General features: G+C 35.5%; 2 protein-coding genes across 2 annotated transcripts; both read right to left on the reverse strand.

Annotated features, from left to right (window-relative positions):
* Positions 1-1,873: 1,873 nt before the first annotated feature.
* On the reverse strand, positions 1,874-5,206 carry LOC109805515 (late embryogenesis abundant protein At1g64065). The gene has a single exon (XM_083069097.1). It carries the CDS (start codon positions 2,849-2,851, stop codon positions 2,132-2,134), a length of 720 nt encoding a protein of 239 aa, XP_082925223.1. The 5' UTR covers positions 2,852-5,206; the 3' UTR covers positions 1,874-2,131.
* A 155-nt stretch (positions 5,207-5,361) lies between these two features.
* Positions 5,362-14,501, reverse strand: LOC109805548 (respiratory burst oxidase homolog protein A). Its single transcript, XM_020367671.3, has 14 exons — positions 13,403-14,501; positions 13,012-13,171; positions 12,704-12,752; positions 12,029-12,142; positions 9,220-9,642; positions 8,533-8,919; positions 8,338-8,433; positions 7,928-8,043; positions 7,391-7,558; positions 7,118-7,277; positions 6,745-6,945; positions 6,494-6,622; positions 6,281-6,359; positions 5,362-6,087 (listed from the first exon to the last, which is right to left on the reverse strand). The coding sequence occupies exons 1-14, from the start codon at positions 14,031-14,033 to the stop codon at positions 5,978-5,980; spliced, it is 2,823 nt and encodes a 940-aa protein (XP_020223260.1). The 5' UTR covers positions 14,034-14,501; the 3' UTR covers positions 5,362-5,977.
* Between the last annotated feature and the right edge of the window lie 6,585 nt (positions 14,502-21,086).

Genomic DNA, 21,086 nt, shown 5'->3' on the forward strand with positions numbered 1-21,086 from the left:
TCTCAATTTTAAATTTTAGTTCTCTCACTACAATTCAATTTAAATAATAACAATTACTTTGTCAAATGCATATATATATATATATATTCCTTAAGCTTCCATGGATTTTTCACACAATATTATTTAATATATAGTCTATGTAGGCTAACCATTCTCAAACTCTAACCATCACCAAGTTTTTCTTACCCAACCCAAAAACATAACAATTTTCCTATCCACAACTAACCCAACTGAGTAACCTAGCTTACCAGTTAGAAGCACCAATCCAACTTATTGTTCCTTGAGTTCCTCTTTATTTTTTTTTCACAACATACACCATAGTTCTCTCCCTCTCTCTCTCTCTCTCTCCCCCCCTCCTTCTCTCTCTCTCTCTCCCCCCCCTCCTTCTCTCTCTCTCTCTCCCCCCCTCCTTCTCTCTCTCTCTCTCTCTTACTTCTCTTTCTATTAATCTCTCTCATTCATCCTCTTAAGGTTTAACCCACTCTTATTTCTAACTGATTATAAAACATGTTATAATTAAAATCGGTTTTGAAAATTAAAAAGTAGTTTTTAAAACTAATTTCGTACTTAATACACTTTTGTAGCTATTTCATTTTTAATAATTATATTATATTTAATTAAAATTTATTTTAAAGGTTAAAATTATTATTTTTTGAGTTTTCAAAATCAATTTTAGTTGTAACTAGTTATATAAACCGTTTTGAATATATAATTGATTGTGTAACTGATTATTTTTAAAATATTAAAACCAATTTTACCAAATCAAAATCGATTATAAAAAACCGGTTATAGTTTGATTAATATTCACTTATTTTATATTGCTAATTTTTTTATAAAGTTTTTAATTAACTATTTATTATAAGACCAGTTATTATAATGACCCTTACTTGATAGCACTAGCTAGTCTGATTGTCATTAAAAAAACAATAATCATGTAACGGGCTCCTTTAAACTTGTGTTGGGCTTGGAAATTGATTTAAATACCAAGCACTTCGGTGGCTAACACATCTTTTCCTATGTTTGCTTACTCAATGAAATAGGATAATGTTCAACTTCTTTCTCATGATTTAATTTTTATTGCTTCTGGTCACTAATACAGGAATTTTTTAACAAAATTGTAAACTCCTTTCATACTAAATATTAGAAAAAAACAAACCACATGTGATCTACTAAAATATTAACTAATTTTACTTTCTCTAATGATACTGTTCCAGTCAAAGGGGGCGTCTAGGGATCTTCTCCTAGGTCACTTTCCCAAGTCAGAGCATTTAAGTGTGTAACGTGTCGTCTTAGCTTTAGAGTTTTGGGTTTTATACTTTTTTGTTCATGAGCCTCGTGTGCCTCGTGAGCGCGGATATTTTTATGACAGTTTTTATTTAGGGATATTTCGTCATTAAAGATAAGATTTTATCCTCGATATCGGATCATTGCCTACGTATGACGATCAGATCAAATTTTGAACGAGACAACACACCTACGTAAAGGGGGTCGGATCAGATTCTGAGCACCCATATGGAGGGTTAGATCGGATTCTGACCGAGATGTTGCGCCTAAGTAGAGAAGTCACATCGGATTCTGACCGAGAAAACATACCTATGTAGGGGATCGGGTCGGATTATCACCGAAACGGTACAGATACGAATACCATTCTCAAAACACTATTTATCAAATTCTATTAAAGGGTAATTTCAAAAATATTATTTTATATGAAATTTGTAAAATTAAATAATATTAGTTTTTTCTTCTTCTTATATTAAATTCCAAAGGAATACTAAGAATGAGGAAATTTCTTTACAAAAATCAAATATTCAATAAATAATTTAAAAATAATCTTATAAAAATGATAAAGATTCAGGATAAACTTCTCAGAAAGTTTTATGGAAAAGACTAGGAGTAATAGTTAACAACATTTACCGTACGCTTTAAGGGATGTTGTCAACGAATATTCAAATGAGCAGATACAATTCAAGTGCATGTGAATTCATTTCCAACGACTGTGGATGAAACATTTCTGATCATGAGAAACAACCTACAGAAATTAACTATAAGCTCTTAAATTTTCCAACATGCACGTACGGTACAAAACTATAGTAGAATCCTAATTAACATGTTTCACAAATAACATTGCAACCTAAATATCAACGTTTCCAAGACAATTATCACCATGCGAAACCAAACCCGTGGTAACGTTGTATACAACTGTACAATTCATCTCAACCACAACCTCCCTCGGAAAAATATTAAGTATCTTCACCTTACCATCGATCCTGGTGTAGCTGCTTATATTCAAAGCTTGATCCGCGAGATCTCTCTCGAAACTTGGAATCTCCGAAAGCTTGTTAGCCATGATCTCCAACGTCGAGTTTATCTTTATGGTTCTTTTAGGCTTGGCCTTACCCGAAGGAGACTTACCCTCACCAATCATCGTTCCATCGTAGTAGAACGTGGTGGTGGAGTTTCCAAACCTGAAGGTAAACGCGTTCGTATTCTTCACGGTCATGTCAGCGAGAAACGTAACGTTGTTGATGGCACCGCTGGCGGAGGTTCTGTTGTTGAGAAGGGTAACGGCGTTCAACCTCACCTTGGGTTCTTCGACATTGTATACGGTGAAGCCCAAGACTAGGACTATTACCACGAGTATAATAATAAGGGCAGTGACGCAGCCAAAGCACAGGATGAAGTTTCTTATGCGGTTGTTTTTCTTGCGTTCTTGTTGTTGATTTTCTTCAGTGCTCAAGTATGTTGATGATATGAACGGTGCTAAGGGCTTCAACTGCTGATCTGGGCTTAGAGCCATACCTATTTCTGCTGCTTCTGGGGATCTATAGTTGCTTTTATTGCTACTATACATAATAATGCTTTATTAGTTATTATTGGGTTATGGATACTTCGATCCATTTCTATTATGTAATGTTTTCAAATGGTTGATTCTACCTTGATGGTGATGGCCTTTATTTTTTTTTTCTCTCTCTCTCTAAAAAATTAAGATGAATGGAGTTTGGGACTCCTAATACTAAAACTAATTTCTTCAAATATCTAAAATATATTTAAGGAGGTGATCTTTCTTAATAAATATTTTTTCAGACACATGGATTAGAGATTAAGCTCGTGATTTTATATATATTTTTTTCTGTCATAATTATCTTTAAATTCATGAGACTAGAGATTAATTTTACTTATTATACTATTAAAGGTTTTATCATACGATAAAAATTAAACATGAAATTTATTATTAAATAAATTATCCTTGCAACGAGACCACTAGTTTAAAGTATAATAAGGTTACGTTCTTATTGTTTTGACTTTTAGGTATTTAGCATTAAGAAACGATAGAGTAAGTCCATGATTGATGTTTTCCTGAACGCGTTTCCAGTATTTGCACGGCTTGACTGTTGACTAAACTGGGTCTTGTTTAAACTGAAGGCAAGAGAATGATTAAATTTATAGTCATGAATTAAAAATGGAGATGATGATTTAAGATAAGTGACTTTGAAGGATTCTAGAAGGAAAAGACATCCAGCTACAGCAGAATGAATAAGAAATGCAGAATATGGAATCAGCAAATGCATCATAAACAAATTAAATTAGGTCCAGTTTCTTGCCACTACCTTATCGATTTTCGCCGGTTGTGAATATGACATTTAAATATGTTTGATTTAGTCATGAAGACCCAGCTTGGGCCTTTGGAAAATAATCTCTTAACACTTCTCGGGGAGGGAGAAGAGCTAAAATTGAAGTGATCAGATTCAACCAACAGAATTCTAATGTTCCAAGTTACCATAAAATTTCCATCTGATTTCCCTTAATTGGTGTATTAGTCAAAGAGACATTATAAATCGTTCTTCATAGACCGCATTTCATTGGTTCTCTTTTTCCCAATTCAGAAAACACTGCTGAAGTGGAAAAATAACTAGCACTTTGTTTTGGCCCATTGGGCTGGCATTTTGCACTTGACCCGTACATAGGGCTGCTTTTAGTTGTCCGTTTACTTATCGTACTATGCATGCTCTTGATCTCCTGATACGCCGCACCTTCCGCTCTCAAATCTCAATTGCTCCACTCCACCCTATCAGGGATAATAATGATAATAAAAATATTGTCAATAATATATGACAAAGAACATTAATAATGTGTTTGATAATTTTATAGTCATAAATTCTCCTGTCCTGCCTGCAAATTGAAAAATAACAACTAATTACTTCTCAACAAACATGCGTTAAGTTTTTTTTTTCTCTAGGTTTAAATATTTTCTTCAACCTGTCAAAAAAAAAAAATCCTCAAAATAACTCATACTTTTTATATAGAAATAGATTATCAATGAATCAATAGAATCGGCCCAATAAATGAATGTCAATGTAATATGCACAACATCCTAAGTTTACACTTTGCTAAACATAAGGGGTCTTGCGGCAAAAGAGCGGTATAAACGCAACCAATAGAATCTAGAGGTAATATACTGTAAATTAATTATTTTTTAAGATAAAATTTAAGTACAATATTTTTAAGTGCTCGTAATGTTTTCTAATTAAAATTAGATTTTCGTCTAGATAATTCACTAATTAAAACTTGTCATATATTACTAAAATCAAATTATAATTATAATTGCAGAACTACCACAACACTGCTTAAGAAATAATACTTAAGTTTTGGACATTTTCACGGCACCATTTTATACCCATCTTATATTCTTTCTTTTTTCTTCTATTCCTGTAATATCATTTTCTCTCTTCTCACTACAAATGAAAGGATGTTAAATAATCATTATTCATTGCATATTTACAAGAATTATGAATTGGGCTTAATTGGGCTTTTCAGTAACTTACTTCCAATCCCTGTTTACTATATTTGACTTTTTTCATCTGTTTTGTAAATTTTAAAAGGCGTATAAAGTCTAATGTAATAGTTACACTGGTAATAGTCACCACCATATGTTCTTTACAACTTCATTTCAGTTTACAATAATTAACAAGCCCCTCCTCCATTACGCAGAAGAGCTTTTGCATTTAGTCTTTATCTCAGGCACACCCATTTCAAACGTTGATTCATATTGCATTCATTCAGGATGTGTTTAAAACATATTCAAAGACTTTGCTGAAAAAAATAAAAGGAAAAGATTATACCCAAATAGAACCTTACTGAACAATTTTCACGGTGAAGCCTTCTATACGATGGGCATTAGCGGATTTTTTTATGAAGTAAAGGTGGCTCATGAAAAGTCAGCAATCAGCATGGACCCCAATTGTCAATATACTTCTGATCAGGTTTGTAACCGTAGCTAGCTTTAACATTAGCATTGACCAGACAGCTTTAGCACATTAACATTTCATCAACTCAATAATAGTTTAATTCGTGCGTCACTAATTTTCCCAAAATGTATATGACTAAATAAATAAATAAAGATTAGAACTATCGGTCCCTTTTAAAAAAGAAAACAGTATACCAGTCTCATTTACAAAGATATATAGTCCCCTTCTCCCCGCTTCCCCGTTAGGATGCAAGCAGAAGCAGAAATGAGTCATTTGCTTCACTGAGTTTTCTAGAATTCCCTGAATCCCCTTGAAGGAAAACCAGGAAGTTAATCTTAAAAAGGCATTCGAATTCCATTCTCTAGTCCCCTTTAACCTCCTATTATCTTTTTCAAAAATGTCCATATCTAATTCACTGTGGATGTATCTGCCGATATTCGACGTGGCTCCACAATCAGGTCAACATCTCTCCAATGTAGCTGTATCGCACTCTAGGTGGTAGACGGTATAATTGCGCTTATCTCTTTAGTTATGTCGCCACATGTATACTGAAATGCCAAGCAATCTCGCTGGCTGTATGTACAATGCTTCACATCTATACAAAAAGGTTTTAGCTGTTGAATATAATCAATATAATCTTGCCACGCCAAAAGTTGCTAAAGTGACGGGTTTAAGTTGTGACGTGACCGTGCTAACTTTAAGTACAGCTGGGAGTGCTCCGTCCAAATTGCTTAGAAATGCTCCTTGTGGAACTCAAATTTTGTTGAACCCTTTTCATTGAACTCAAAGCAGAGTTTGCTAAGTTCTTTGGCCAAAACTGGTGCGCCACAATAAAATACCCCTGATCCCAATCATGATAACCATAGCGTCGGTAAAAGGGAAAGAAAGAAAATATTTTTTAGATACGTGAATAAAAACAAGATTAAGAAGTGAGAGATAGAAAAAGTCTTACTTGATCTGTTGAAATAATGACACTGAGAAAAATAAATAAAGTCTAACGTTTACCAAAATATGCTTGATGGAGACTGACTCACCTATTCGTCCATTACAGTGCTTGGAACACATTTTAGAGAAAACCTTCTTCCAGTTAGGCCTAGCAAAATGGGTTCGCACCTGATAGTAGAAATTCAAAGAAGCAAGCTAAGGTTTTAGATTTACTCACTCCCGACCCGACTTAGACATTAAATGGTGATATCCATAGTGTATAATACATAAAAAAAAAAAATGACAAAAAAGTGAGGGCTTACTCTAGTGCCAGAAACAATGTCAACTCCATTTTTGGCATGGTTGAGTGCTTGCACCATGGTGATAAGGGCGGATCTAGCATCCCCTTCCTCGTATACGCTAGTCAAGTAGTTGTGCATCTCAATGACACCCTGAAATCCATATTTTGACGCTCAACATTAGCCATTGCAAATAATTCTTATTCATCTTGCAAAATACAAAATATTCTTCAGGAGGAAATATCAAAAATAAATATTCTGTAATAACTAAATACCCTTTGATCAAGCTCTGCTACTTCATTCATGACTCCTTTGAACCAATCAAAAGAGCCTTGCTCTCTCGTAACCCAGTAGAAATAAGCGTTGGTAGTCTTCAGTGTTTTCTTCCGTTTTGGCGCAATTTTATTAAGAGATGGTGAATCAGTAGTACTCCCAGCACTAAGGTCTGAACCTTTGCTAATATCGGAGACTGAGTCCTGAATAGAAGAAACCCTGATTGTCATATTTTATCGTACTAAATTTGCATGCAGATGTTCAAATAATGATCAGTATAGCAATTCGTATACGACCCATCACACTAACAAAACACAGTTAATTGATATATATAACATGAATATGTAATTAATACTAGGTAGCGCTGGAACTCACCGCCATCTCCTCCATTTTGATGATGTTGTTGAGAAGATCTTTCAGAATGCTGATGAAAGGTGTTGCTCCTATCCCGAGACCGACAAGTAACAAAACATCGTATTTTCTATAATCTTGTGCCGGCGCACCGTAAGGTCCATCTATCTTTAACTTCGGCAAACTATATCAATGGTTAACAAGAAGTAGGCGGGAAATTAAGTATAAATTATTTGTCCCTACACCCCCAGGACCGAAAATTAGAAGGCCAAAAAATATGGCAAGCGCAATATGTACCTCTTCTTAGTCGTTTCATCAGCCCTGAGAAGCCCACTCTTCCCGGATACAGGAGGCTCACAGGCCTCAGAGAACACCCTTTTAAGCTCCTGTGTCCAATCACCAAGTTGCCTAATGTGAACACTCAGGTAGTCATCGCCAGGGGCTGAGGTAATAGAGAAAGGATGCCTGTCATATATATTGTCACATGTTACTGTTAGATACCGATACTAAATTACTAATTGAGCAAAGATGACACAAGTTTCACTCTGAAACAAAATGGAGATTGCTAATTATTGTTTATAAAATGCAATATCATTTCTCTTTCCCCTTCTTTTCTTGTTCAATAAGCCTGAGCATGAGGGGCAAAAGTACTATCCTCTTGATCTCTGTTTTATGGATACTAAAAAATGCACAGGTGGTTAATTTTCCCAACTTCATATCGTTTTTCATATTTCTTTCAATTCAATCCATACTCCAAAAAATACACCAAGCATAATATAAATTGTAACACCGCAACATGCAACATTTAATGTTAAAAATTAAAATGCAACTTACCACTCAAACGGAGAAACAGCAGGACACTGTACAAACATGTATTGTCCGCTCTTGTAGCGAAATTGAGGAGGCTTAGACATTTGCAATGTGAGAACATTTCCAGGATATATGGCAACCTAAATATTTTCCATGTTTAAGAAAGAGGGGGGAAACGATGTTAACATATCGTTCAAATTAAATGACTGCAATTTATAAGAAGTCATAGAGTCAAGTGCGGTTTTTAAGGTTTTGGATTCCTGGTTCTTGCAGGTTTTAGTTTACTTTTTATGACTCTTCTGTCTGGATGCTCACAATTAACCAAGTCCAATTGTACTTAAGAGTAGTCTATACAAGTAATAAAGCTATATTTGTTATGGAGTTGAAAACTATTTTCAGAGCCCAACTCTGATCGGTTCACTTAATTTGCTCACCTTGCCGAGACGGACAGTATATAAACCAGAACGGAATAATCTGAGTATTCTCTCTGACGCATAAAGCAAAACTGGAACCGCAAGATACATCCATGTCTGAAAACGGAAATCAATGCATAAGTAACTAATCACCCGTAAACAAAGCATTTGATAGATATCCTAATTAATTGAAATGTGATACTAAAAATTATATACCGTTTTAAGGTGCCATTCATGCACGAGGTAAAGTTTTATTCCGTGGATGACGAGGAGGACATAGACAATGACAAACAGATGGTGTGAATACCAGAAGGCATTGAACCCAGTGAGCCTACTAAATGGTTTAGGCAGCTTAATGAGATTTCTGCGGAACCATTTGGTTGCAAGTGTAAATGCTATTGTCATAAAAATCACCATCAAAATTCCAGTCACACCCTCGACGCCTTTAACTAGGTCTCCATAACTGGGTTTATGCTTACCAAATACACCTTTCAAATACGTTTGATAATTTTCTTCAGATGACCTTACAAGTCTCGGAAAATCACAAGCAAGGTGATCCCCGGCATGAAGTATAACACCAATCACGATGGCCCCAGCAATTGTCTATAAGAATCAATAAGTACAGAAAAATTTATTATCATACATACACTTTAATATGATAGTTGCCATTTCCTTTCACAATCTCGAGGATGCTAAACATTAATTTTAGTCTTTTACCACTGATCATTCATCATTGCATGTTTTAAATTTTAAAAGTAGTAAAAAGTAAAAACATAAGAAATCTGATATCACAATGTAAAGGACCAAAAATGACATTCGAAATTACAGTTATTGGTGGCGTTACTGTAAATAAATAGTCAATGGCTTAATGCTCAACAGGTTTCCCGTGGCATTAGTGCGTACCTTATGAAAGTTGATGTTGTCATCAAAAGGTACAGCGTGTCCCAGCTTGGTAGACCTGAGCCAAGTTATGGTGTTTCTGCATACGGGCAAGAGTATAAGTGCCATGTTCAACTTTAAGGTCTCAGCCGCACCTTTAGCCGTGAGAAGACAGTAGCCCATGATCTTAAATGCATCTTTCTGCTTGTATTGAATAAACTTCCACGTGAACAGCCCAATCATTATGCAAACCCACAATGTTAAAACCCAAAGTCTCTTCCAATTCTCTTGCAAATAGTAGAGCAATCTGCGGCTCATTCTTCGTATAGGACTTTTCTTCCTTAGACCCTGTAGGTTCTGGCTCAAAGCTTGGCTTGTGTAGCTTAAAGCTTGGCTGTAGTTGAGGTACGTGTCCTTTTGTAAAAGAAGCGTCTCCAATTGCCACAGCTGCGATGACATAATGACCATCCAAAATGCCGCAAAACTATCAGAGGTTGAATCGTGTAAAAGATGTTTCAGCATTATTAGCATTACAAGAGCAACAGAATGCATCACGCGTGCATACGTGTTGAGTAAGGTGTACGCGAGACTAAGGAAAACTACTCAAGAAATTGAATTCACAATGTCTGTCCAGAATGCTGTTGGTCAGGGAGATAACCCCCTCTTCCCTGTCCGCTGTTTTATCCAACATAAATTAGCAAATGCTAATGGTATAGTGAGTAGTGACCCTTTTCTAATTTATCCCTCGTATATCGTACTTATTATTATTATTATTATTATTATTATTATTATTATTATTATTATATGTAAATAAGTATATATCCATTATTTAATAACTTTTTATTTGTTTTTTTTCTTATCACGTATATATATTATCTATTATATATTTATATCTATATTTTTTTTCCCTTATTCTCTCTTAAGATGTAAAAAATAGCACAACCTACAGAAAACTAATAATATTTATGCTTTAAGTTCACAATTGAGAAAGGAACGAATGAAAAGGGGAATCAACCTGTGAACAAAAATAATATTATTCTCACATGCAATAACACTTTTTTTACTTTTTATCTTCATATAATTCATTTTATCTTACACTTATATCTTTTCTCTTTGCTATAAAAATTATTATGAGACTGATATTTATGTGGAAATAACATTTCTGTACGAAGAATACTCTATCAAGGATAAGCATGTAACAACGCAATTCCATCAACTCCTAAATTTTCCTGCTACCGTTAAACCATGTCCACATTAACTTGTATCTCTCTGAAATTTAGAGATGCCCAAAGACAAAAAACGGTACTGGCCAAAAAATTATAATGGATATTTTCTGAAAATAATGTTATATTGGTCAAAGAGGTCCTTGTAATAATTTATATTAATCACCCTCTCTGCAGGAATTGAGTTTCTAAAATAACAGCTTAATTGTATTAAGTACAAAGGAACAAAGTGGTTTCTAATTTATTTTACCGATAAATTTGTTGACACAGCCAAAGGATGAGAAATAAATTGCATATTAAGTGCACCTTATTACTAATAATGTACCTTTTTATGTATTTATTGATGTTATGATGTTGTTAGTACATCATAAATTTAGCAAGCAAGTGTGTATATATTAATAATTTATAATATGCCTGATTTGTCTTTCTTTTTCTTTTTTTCCCCTTGTGCACGGCTAACTACTCTAGAAATGTCGTGTGATTTGCTCAATTCACAAATTCGCCCAACTTTTGATAAAAGATAAGTGCGGTCCTAGTCCAACACTGACAAAATTAATGTCCACAAACCTAAGTAGGAGGACTACACAAACAAGGATTGTCAACTATAATTTTTAAAAGTATTTATTAAATTTCTTAAAAAAAATAATGAGTAAAAAAAATCATAAAAATACAGACTTCATATATTAATAACTTTTTTTTACAGCATCATATATTAAAAACTTCAAAATTATTTCTGTCAAAAAAAATTAAAAATTATTTTTATTTAATATTTTATAAAGACACTCGTTAGTATTTGCTAAAAAATTTGCCTGTACAACTTAAAACCTGTTTAATGTGACATTTAATTTTTTTAGTGATACTATATTTTTACCTTATTATTACTTTATTTTCTATTTTTAAAAATATCTAAACAGCAAATAAATCCTTATACATTTAGAATTGCGAGAGAAATTGTTCTTATAATATGCCAAGCAAAATCATATACAACAGGAAAAAAAAAATGCTTGCGTAAGCAAATTATTTTGAATTCTTAAGTGCGTTCAAAGTGAATCCCATTGCACCATATCACATTTGAACAATTCATTGGCATTCTACTTCAATGATACAAACCTTAAAAAACCCATATTTTTATATATTTACACTTAAAAAAAAAATTCATTAAAATATTTTTAAAAAACAACAAATTAATTTTCTATTTATAAATAATTTCTTTTATGTTAGGAACGGTGTTTAAATTTAAGCAAATAGTCCTACCCGCTATATTAGCTATAATGGAGAAAAATAATAATAATAAAATTATATCTTCATAATTTAAAAAACCTACTTAAACAACTTCATTGAAATTGCTCTTTTGGAAATTTTTAATGTCACCCACAAACCAAAACATTTAATACGCTATGAACACCACATACCATTTTTTTTATATGCACTTAACTGGTGTATAAAGGATTATTTCCGTTCTCCACGCAATCCACACTACTCATTAATCATTTGTATGATTTTTTATTTTTTTTTTATGAAAAGAATGATATGAACACATTATTTTGACTATATGTATGCATGTGCTGATAAAATTAGAATATATAATGGAATATAAAAAGACTTCCCACCTCGATGTAGCCAAGTCCTTCGGGGTCTAACTCTTCCATGATGAGAGCTGCATATTCTTCGGCCTGCTCCTTCAATCTGGACAACCTATTTGCAGAAGCGCTTAACATGATGATCTGTCATCAATAGGCGCGACAGGAATTGGTTAATTAAAAAATTTAATGTAAAAACTTTTTAAGTTTTAACTGAACATTACGTGTAATAAAAAAACCATATTTGGGACAAAAGAAAAACTTCAGCTTAAATTGACGACTACGCCCCCACCAACTCCACTGAAACCGTCTTCATTATAAATTCCAAGAATTTGGTAAAATCAGAAAAATGAAAGCGCCATATGTATGACTAAAGCCGAAAAAGTAAGACATAGTTCACTAACTCTTGAATATACACCAACTAATTAATATTACGTTCTAGAACATGGAAAATGTTATAAGTGGGAACAATTGAATATTGGAAGCAGTTAATTTAGTAAGCATTAAATTAAGCTCAACCAATCCAGCCTAATGTTGATTTATTAAAACTCAAGTGGACACCATGTAAGCAACCTATTACGTCCATAATATGAAGAATATCACATTAATTAAAAAAATGAGCATTAAAATTAAAATTCGCATGCAAACATGAGAGATATAGTTTCGGTTTGGATTTTGGAAATATAAAATTAAAGTCTTCTATACCTCTTTTACTTCTTCTTCGGTGATTCTCCCATCTTCGTTCTTGTCCACCCTGTGAAGACAATAAAGATTGATTTTAAAATATAAACTATAAAGCACGTAATGATCATAGTTGCATTACAACTTACAAGCAAAGAAAGCATCAACGCTTTGACGGACATTTAAATATTAAAGCAAATATACGGTGACATTGAACAATGATACGTTTAATTTGTCATTAGGCATCGCGGAATTAATTAAAGAATGAAAAGTAAACAGAGGAAGATTATTTGTCACTAATTAAATTGAACTTGAACAGCAACAATAATTACATGTCGAAGAAGATCTGAAGCCGCGAATCAAAACTCTGATCGGTAATTTGCGACCAGAATTCGAACAGTTCATCCCTGCTGATTTTGTCAACTCTCAACCTTCGTTTACGACTCAGAGCATCAAACAGTTCCAGAGCAAATTCCTTCGAATCCTTCATACCTTCAGCACAACACTCTTTAAGCCAACAAAATAAAAAATAAAAAAAAAACAGTAGCAAGCAAAAGAAAGAGTACGTGTGTGTGTGTATAAATATATAAAGGTGCAAAAATGGAAGATCTAAATAACTATTGAAAATCCAATGCAATGAAACAGGGAGGGAAAAGAGAACTCTATAGGAAAATGAGTCAGATGATTTAAACGAACAATGCGAGATTTGAAAAAGAAACGGACCTATGCATTGAGCGAAATCAGCGCGATAGAGAAAACCGTCCTTGGCGAGCCTACTGAAGTTGCTCTGCACCTCGTTCCACGCATCAACGCCGTTTGATTTACTGCTGATAAATTTCAGACCGCGAAGTGCTTTCTGCGCGCCGGAGCGCGTGCGATCAAGTTGAGCGCGTTGCTTCCGGAGAGCGCGAGCCGCCAACGCCGTTTCGAATCCGGCGCCGGCGTTAGGAGCGGAGGAAGACGAAAGCGCGCGCGAAGCATTGCCGTGGCTCCATGAGAACCTTCGCAGCTCCTGCGAGAACTGCCTCGCCTTCGCAACCGCCTCCGCTTTCAGCTCCTGCGAGAACTGCCGAAATCCTCTCGACGAGCTTCGCCGGATCGTCGGCGACCGCGTGACTGACGCCGGAGTTTCGTATCCGCTGCCGGAGACGCTGTCGTCGATGTTAATGACGGAGGCCGGCTCGACGCTCCGGAGAACGATGGTGTCGTCGTCTTGGAGATCGAGAGTTACCTCCACGAACTCCTCGGCGGCGGAGTTGGATTCGGTTCCCGGCGAAGTTCCGGCGCTGACGGTTGCTTTCCCAGGAACGGTGTCGGACGCCCATCGGCGTTCGTGTTTCGGAATACCATTCATTGATGAGACAAAAGGAGCGAAGGGAATGTAGGGTGGGCGTTTAAGTATCTGTTTTATTCTGTAGTCGAATTTATTTTCCTAACGAAAGGAATGTAAATTATTGGGCATGGAGTGGACTAGTGGTTGAGCAAAGTTACGAGTAAAATAGCTTGTTCTGGAAAGTTGAGTTCTGAACAGAAAAAGAAAGAGAGAACGCGTTGATAACCTGAGAGAAGGAGCTGAACGCGTAAAGGAAGATATGAGAATGAGAAGGTAAGCGTAATTATATTGTTAATGGGGGGGACCTATATAATAGGAGTGATTAAGAGGGAGAAGAGAATAGGATGGAATGTTTATAAAGTAGTAAAATAATTATATGGAAGAAAATAAGGCCGTGTATTCATATATATTAGTAGTGTGGGACTTGGTGGCTAAATGGAGGGCAGATAGAAAAGATAAAAGGGGTTGGGTTGGGTTGTGTATGAGCACTAAGGTCTATGGCTTTTGTTTTGTTTTATAGTTGTGTTCTGTGGCATGACGCGGTTGGAGTTGGAGTGGCTTGGGTTAGAGACAGAAGCAGTGTGTGGGAGTGACGGAGTGGTGGGTTGGAAAAAGAAAGGGAATATCTCTATTTTACGCGAGTGGGACCGCTGGTTCCAGAGGTTTTGAGGCGACGGCAGGGATCACTTTTGTCAACTCCACGCACTATCGGACTCGATCTCCTTTGTCCTTTCACATTTTTTAACCTTTTTTTATACCATAATTTCTACAACCAAACCAGATAACGAGAGAAATCTATAATATAATGAAATAACAAATAGATACACAAATTCTACATGTGAACGGATTCCTAAGCATACTAAATTTCGTTCAACTATTTCGATTTAAGATCTTGTTTTCTAAAATATTTTGTGCAATATTTGACGATATTAACTCAATACAATTAACTTACACGTTGAAATCAAATTTTAAGTTGTTGAAAGGTGAATTAACATGAATCAAAGTTCAAAGCAATAAAGAGACTCGATTGTATGAAATTGTTTTTAGAGCTTTTAATGAACACTTGAAAGTAATATATTACAAAAGAGTAATGTTATTTGGTACATGAACTTTTCGCCAAAAATTGTACGAATGTCAACTCTTTTTTTTTTTTTTTTAATTGGATACTCATGTGATTTTAAAAATAAATATTATTTTTACCGGAAATCTGCTGTAGAGCTGACCCGCCAGGTAAGATCGGTGAGCCTCCTTCACCGGTACGTTGATGCTCCAAGATGGGGGTGGTACCTGCAAAAGAGACTCTTATGCTAAAGTTAGGGTTTGTATGAGTGTGAGTCTCGTATAAATAATTCACGTACCTTGGTGTGAATTAGGGTTGTGTTGGGCCTTGGGCCCGAGATCAGTTATGATCTGATTAGGATGACGAGTTGACGTCACACAGCGCGTGTCCGAGGTCGTCCTGCACTGTGGTGCCGAGCTCGGAGCTCGGCTTCGCAGTACGGATAGTACACTAGCCCCCCGAGCTCCGAAGACCGTAGGTCGAAGAGTTAAGACCGAGCTCGTCAGGGAGCAGTGACCTTTCGCGTATGCTTGCTTGTCAAGATGCCATGTGTTGCAACTGTCGCCTCGTTCTCGAGAACGTGCAGGCGGCGTGGTAACAAGATTGTATTTTTATCTGTTTGATGACGTTGCCTCTTTGGGCCGATGTGGTATTCCGATGTCCATGTTTCATGGCCGAGCTGAGGAACTCGGAAATGATGAGTTTACTGCTTGGTCAGGCTGGTAAACCTTTGATTGAGTCAATAGATTGGTGAGGGACAAGTCGGCAACTTGGCTGGCCAGTACACTTGCCCCCCAAGCACCGAGTGATGTAAGAGCGAAGGGGCTTCTGAGGAGCTCCTAAATTTGTTGTTTGAAGGTTCGAGCTCGACCTTGGTTAAGAAAATGTGATCTCAAGGTTTGGACTCGACCTTGGCATATCAAGGTTCGAACTCGACCTTGGTTAAGAAAATGTAGTCTCAAGGTTCGGACTCGACCTTGGCATATCAAGGTTCGAACTCGACCTTGGTTAAGAATATGATCTCAAGGTTCGAACTCGACCTTGGCATATCAAGGTTCGAACTCGACCTTGGTTAAGAAAATATGATCTCAAGGTTCGGACTCGACCTTGGCATATCAAGGTTCGAACTCGACCTTGGTTAAGAAAATGTGATCTCAAGGTTCGGACTCGACCTTGGCATATCAAGGTTCGAACTCGACCTTGGTTAAGAAAATATGATCTCAAGGTTCAGACTCGACCTTGGCATATCAAGGTTCGAACTCGAACTTGGTTAAGAAAATGTGATCTCAAGGTTCGGACTCGACCTTGGTATATCAAGGTTCGAACTCGACCTTGGTTAAGAAAATATGATCTCAAGGTTCGGACTCGACCTTGGCAAGTCGTCATGGTTAATGTGCCAATACCGAAAATGTATGGGAATGGAGTTGCTTTGTTGATTTATTTCTAAGGTGTGCCTCGTTAAAACCTTCCTTGGCCAAAAACCCTTTTCTTTAGTGGGAAAAAAGGCTGAGGAGGAAAAAAGAGTACATCACCTGAATTTATAAGTTAAGAGAAATAAAATTTGAGGTGGGTGGAATTTCAAGTTCCAAATTTTCCTTTGGAGGGGTCTATTCTTGCTTTTCCCCGTAATCGCCAAACACGGTCGCCAACTTTAAATGTTCGTGGCCTGACCTTGGTCTTGCTTTCCTTGTGGTTTGTCGCGAATTGCCTTGCGGAACTCGGCATGCTCCTCCATCTGGATGTACCCAGCAGCGCGAGCTCGGAGCTCGTCCATGTCGGGAGGAGGTCGTCGGCAAAGGCTATTGACGAAAGGTCCTGGCTTCAACGCCATGAGCATGGAGTGCAGTGCGACCTCGGGATTCAGATTTTGGATCTTTACCGAGATGGCGGCGAATCGTTCCATGAACGTCCGGAGTGGCTCGTGTCACTCTGTCTGAGACTGGCCAAGGCAGCTGATGTTATGTGATGAGGTCGGCTCGTTGCATATTATGCTGTCAACCGTCTGACCAGGGTGCCGAAGCTGTCAATTGACTCGGCAGGTAGTTGGGTGTACCAGTTGAGCACGACCTCTTTGAGCGAGGTCAGAAAAACCCTACACAATATAGCATCATTGTTAGTGTAGAGGTTTACCTGTGTCGTATATAGGTCGATGTGTTCGTCGGGGTCCGTCGTGCCATCATAGCGATCGAGGTGGAGAGGCTTCCAACCCTGAGGGAGTGGTGTCTCCATGATGCCATCCACAAAGGGATGACAACGGAAGGTTGCTTGACCCCGTGTGACATGAGTTGGGGCTTTGCTGACTTCATGGACCGACTTGTTCGTCGGAACATGAGACCGGTGCGCGGCAGGTCATGGAGTCGGTGCCCTAGTCGCAGTTCGGGGCTGAGAGACCGAGTGCCCTTCTTCCTCGTGGAGGTTGCTCGCCTCAGGAGGATGATCAGAGGGGCATCGAGGGAGCTGGGCGCGAATCCGCTCGTTTTCTACGCGTAGTGCCGCTAGATCTGCTTCATTGGCGGTCCGCATCGCAGCTAGGTCGGTTTCGTGCTGGGCACGCATGTTTCGCAGATCGGCGTCGTGTTGCTGCTGCATCTGTTCGACCTGGTCGATCAGTCTCCTCAATGTGGCTTCGTTGTCCATGGTAGTTGAGTGGTTTGCGTCGTCTGTTGCGCGTCTGCTATGGCTTCTGGTGAATACCATAAGCGTGGCCGATAAGAGCTGTCTTGATCGGCCCCACGGTGGGCGCCAAATGTTCTTACCGGAAATCTGCTGTAGAGTTGATCCGCCAGGTAAGATCGGTGAGCCTCCTTCACCGGTACGTTGATGCTCCAAGATGGGGGTGGTACCTGCAAAAGAGACTCCGATGCTAAAGTTAGGATTTGTATGAGTGTGAGTCTCGTATAAATAATGCACGTACCTTAGTGTGAATTAGGGTTGTGTTGGGCCTTGAGCCCGAGATTAGTTATGATCTGATTAGGATGACGAGCTGACGTCACACAGCGCGTGTCCGAGGTCATCCTGCACTGTGGTGCCGAGCTCGGAGCTCGGCTTCGCAGTACAGATAGTACAAATATAATTAGAAAAAATAACAAAAATCATCAGAGATTCTACGTACATGAATTCGTATATTAAAAATCATATTAAATAGTATTTCCCTATTACAAAAATTAATAAGGGGAATATTGAAATTATATTTCACCGGTTCATCAAAATATATTTACATATTAAAAAGTATTATACATCACAATTTAACATTAACATCAAACACTAATTTCTTAAAAAGTATTAATAATAAAGCAAAATTCTAAACTATAGAATAAAACAGATTATTAAAACAAAAGTAAATACATAATATCCATCTAATTACATCAAATCTCAAAGAGAGAGAAATTAGTCACACATAGCCACAAGAATAAAAAAGATTGACGAAGAAATAAAAGAGACGAAGATTTTAAGCTTTAAGAAACTTTTAACGTCACTTCAACCATGAAGATATCTTTTTATAAATAATAATAAAGTACATCAAAGTTATTAAACTAGTTATTATTTTTGTCCTTACTTCATAAGTATCATGCACATTTTTGCTTAATGAGATAGATGGTTTTTCTAAGCAAGATTTTGGAATTAGAACTAGGAAAACAAAGTTTTTTCTTCAAAAAAAAATTTGATGTCTCATCGAGTGAAATTCCTTGACTTGGTCTTCAATTTGTTGACTCCTTAGTTAAGTTAACTTCAAATTTAGCTTAGCCAGATTGAATTTCAACCATAAAAAACCTCCAAAATCTTCCTTCAAAAAAATTTATTTAATCTACTAAAGAGAGTCCAAAAAGTGTAATTATCTTTAAAACTAAAAATAACTTGAATAAAAATAAAGACCTATAAAAAAAATGAGATTAAATAGAAGCAAAAAACACACAAAATAAAGAAGAAATTGAGATAATCGCTAAGATTTTATTACTTAAGACTAAGTAAATCAAGCAATAATCATTGTGATGTATTACTTTTCTTTTATAGATTATATGATGTTTTTACATAATAAAAAATATTTCTAAAAATACTCTAACTTTTCAAAAACAAAATTTAAATACATAGATGTTATATAAAAATTAGAGATGTCAAAGGATCGATTCACTCTTATAACTTACTAAAACATAAGTTTGTTGGGTTAAACTAACTTATTTTAAGGGTTAAAAAAATATCAAACCAACCTATGTTGGGTTGGCAAGTTAAGTTAACCTACAAGCTTTTTTAAAATTATAAATATTTTTTATTGTATTTGTTTCAATTTTTCAATTTCTATGATCAAATAAAAATTAAAAAAGAGAAAATATTATAATAATAAAAATTACTAATGCATCAAATAAGTTCATAAACAATATTAAAATAAGTTCACATATGTAGGACCTTAAATAAGTTTATCAATTATAAGAAAATAAATACATAATACAATCACAAATAAATTTTAATAAGAAAATGAACGATTAAATAGATAATATGTCATATTAATAATTAATATATCATGTCATATTGAATATAAAAATACACTAATATAACATATTGAGTATTATTTGATACACATTTCAAATATCATTCCATATGAAATTTATGAAATTTATGTTATGAAAATGAAAATGACAAAAAAAATGTGAATTTATCTGTTATTATTATCTTTTAGTGAGACTTTAATATACTTATCGTATTTTTCTTATGGATCTTATTTTTATTTGTGAGGAGAAAAATAAATCAAAACTTGAACTAAGAAAATCATATTAGCTGAAAAAGACTTGTATCTTACTAAAGTTTTGGGTGGTGATGGAGTTACCATGGGCAAAAAGAGCTCGTCCAAAACTTGCCTTCCATCGTGAGGTTGCCAATTATACCATATGGTACCTCAGCACAATCCAAATAATGTCATCAACCATGAGTCCACTATAGCATTGAGCAATCATAATTATTTTTAAATAGAAACAAATTAAATTGGAAAAATAACTAATAATTAATAGAAAAAAATTAAAATTATTGATCTCTAATTTAAAAAAACTTGTTAATTAGTATATAATCAATTAAATTAATGTAGTTGCTTGATATAAGTGTAGGCATATAAGTAAGCCAAATCACACATACACGTTAGCAAAATCACACACACACATGAAAAAACAGACACCAAGTGATAAAATGCTTTTATATTTCATAAATTTGTATTTTTAAGACAAGTAAATATACGACTCTATCCACACACAAAAAATGTCATTAAAATCTTTTTTACCCCATTATTTTTGGGAAAAAAAAAATTTCGTCACAATTCTTTAACATGTTTTTTGTTTTAAAAATCATATCTATAATAATTTTGATTGATTAGTAATGTAATTATTTTTACATTAAAACACATGAAAAACTAAGTATAATATTTTTACCTTTTTTATTTGTTTCTTTTCTTATTCCTCTCGTCAGTCAAACAAAGCATAAAATCATGCATGCAACAATGGTGTTCTCTGTCAACTCACGATCGCATCATAATTTGACCTTTCTGCATCTACAGATCGGCGAGAGCTACAATGCATGTGAAATAAAACAAAACGTTATATTTTATGATATTTGAGTATTTTTAATGGTCATACATTATTTATTTTCTCTTTCTCTAAAAAAAAAAAAACATGCGCAGATCGATCACTTTTTAGTTGCTTACATGCGCAACTCTTGTAATCAGTAGTGATGCTGTTTAAATTTTAACATATAATTAAGATGAAACTTGTGTCAAAGATAATCTTAAAAGACTAAATTTCAATTCAATTCTCTAAAATTACAAGCATCATCTCGTTATCTTTCCACAATTTTAATCATAGATTAATTGCTATGGGAATAATGAGTTGCAGTGATTGGTCTCAGCTTTGGCGTGTGTTTTACGAAGAAGGTGTCAAAAATCAAAATACCATTTGCTGTAATTTTCATGACGAATTGATCGATGGTACGTGATAGCGAATTGATACCTCATGTCATAACAGAGTCGTTCATGTGAA

The sequence above is a fragment of the Cajanus cajan genome, chromosome 2, assembly GCF_000230855.2.
Source record: "Cajanus cajan strain Asha chromosome 2, NIPB_CcT2T_4, whole genome shotgun sequence".
NCBI classification, from domain to species: domain Eukaryota; kingdom Viridiplantae; phylum Streptophyta; class Magnoliopsida; order Fabales; family Fabaceae; genus Cajanus; species Cajanus cajan.

Bases quoted from the DNA above. Each gene is read 5' to 3' on its own strand.
- LOC109805515 (XM_083069097.1), bottom strand. From the start codon at position 2,851: ATGTATAGTAGCAATAAAAGCAACTATAGATCCCCAGAAGCAGCAGAA.
- LOC109805548 (XM_020367671.3), bottom strand. From the start codon at position 14,033: ATGAATGGTATTCCGAAACACGAACGCCGATGGGCGTCCGACACCGTT. The intron at 13,172-13,402 runs GTCCGTTTCTTT...GTTGTGCTGAAG, and splicing joins TGATTTCGCTCAATGCATAG to GTATGAAGGATTCGAAGGAA. The intron at 12,753-13,011 runs GTAATTATTGTT...TTGTCTTCACAG, and splicing joins CTTCAGATCTTCTTCGACAT to GGTGGACAAGAACGAAGATG.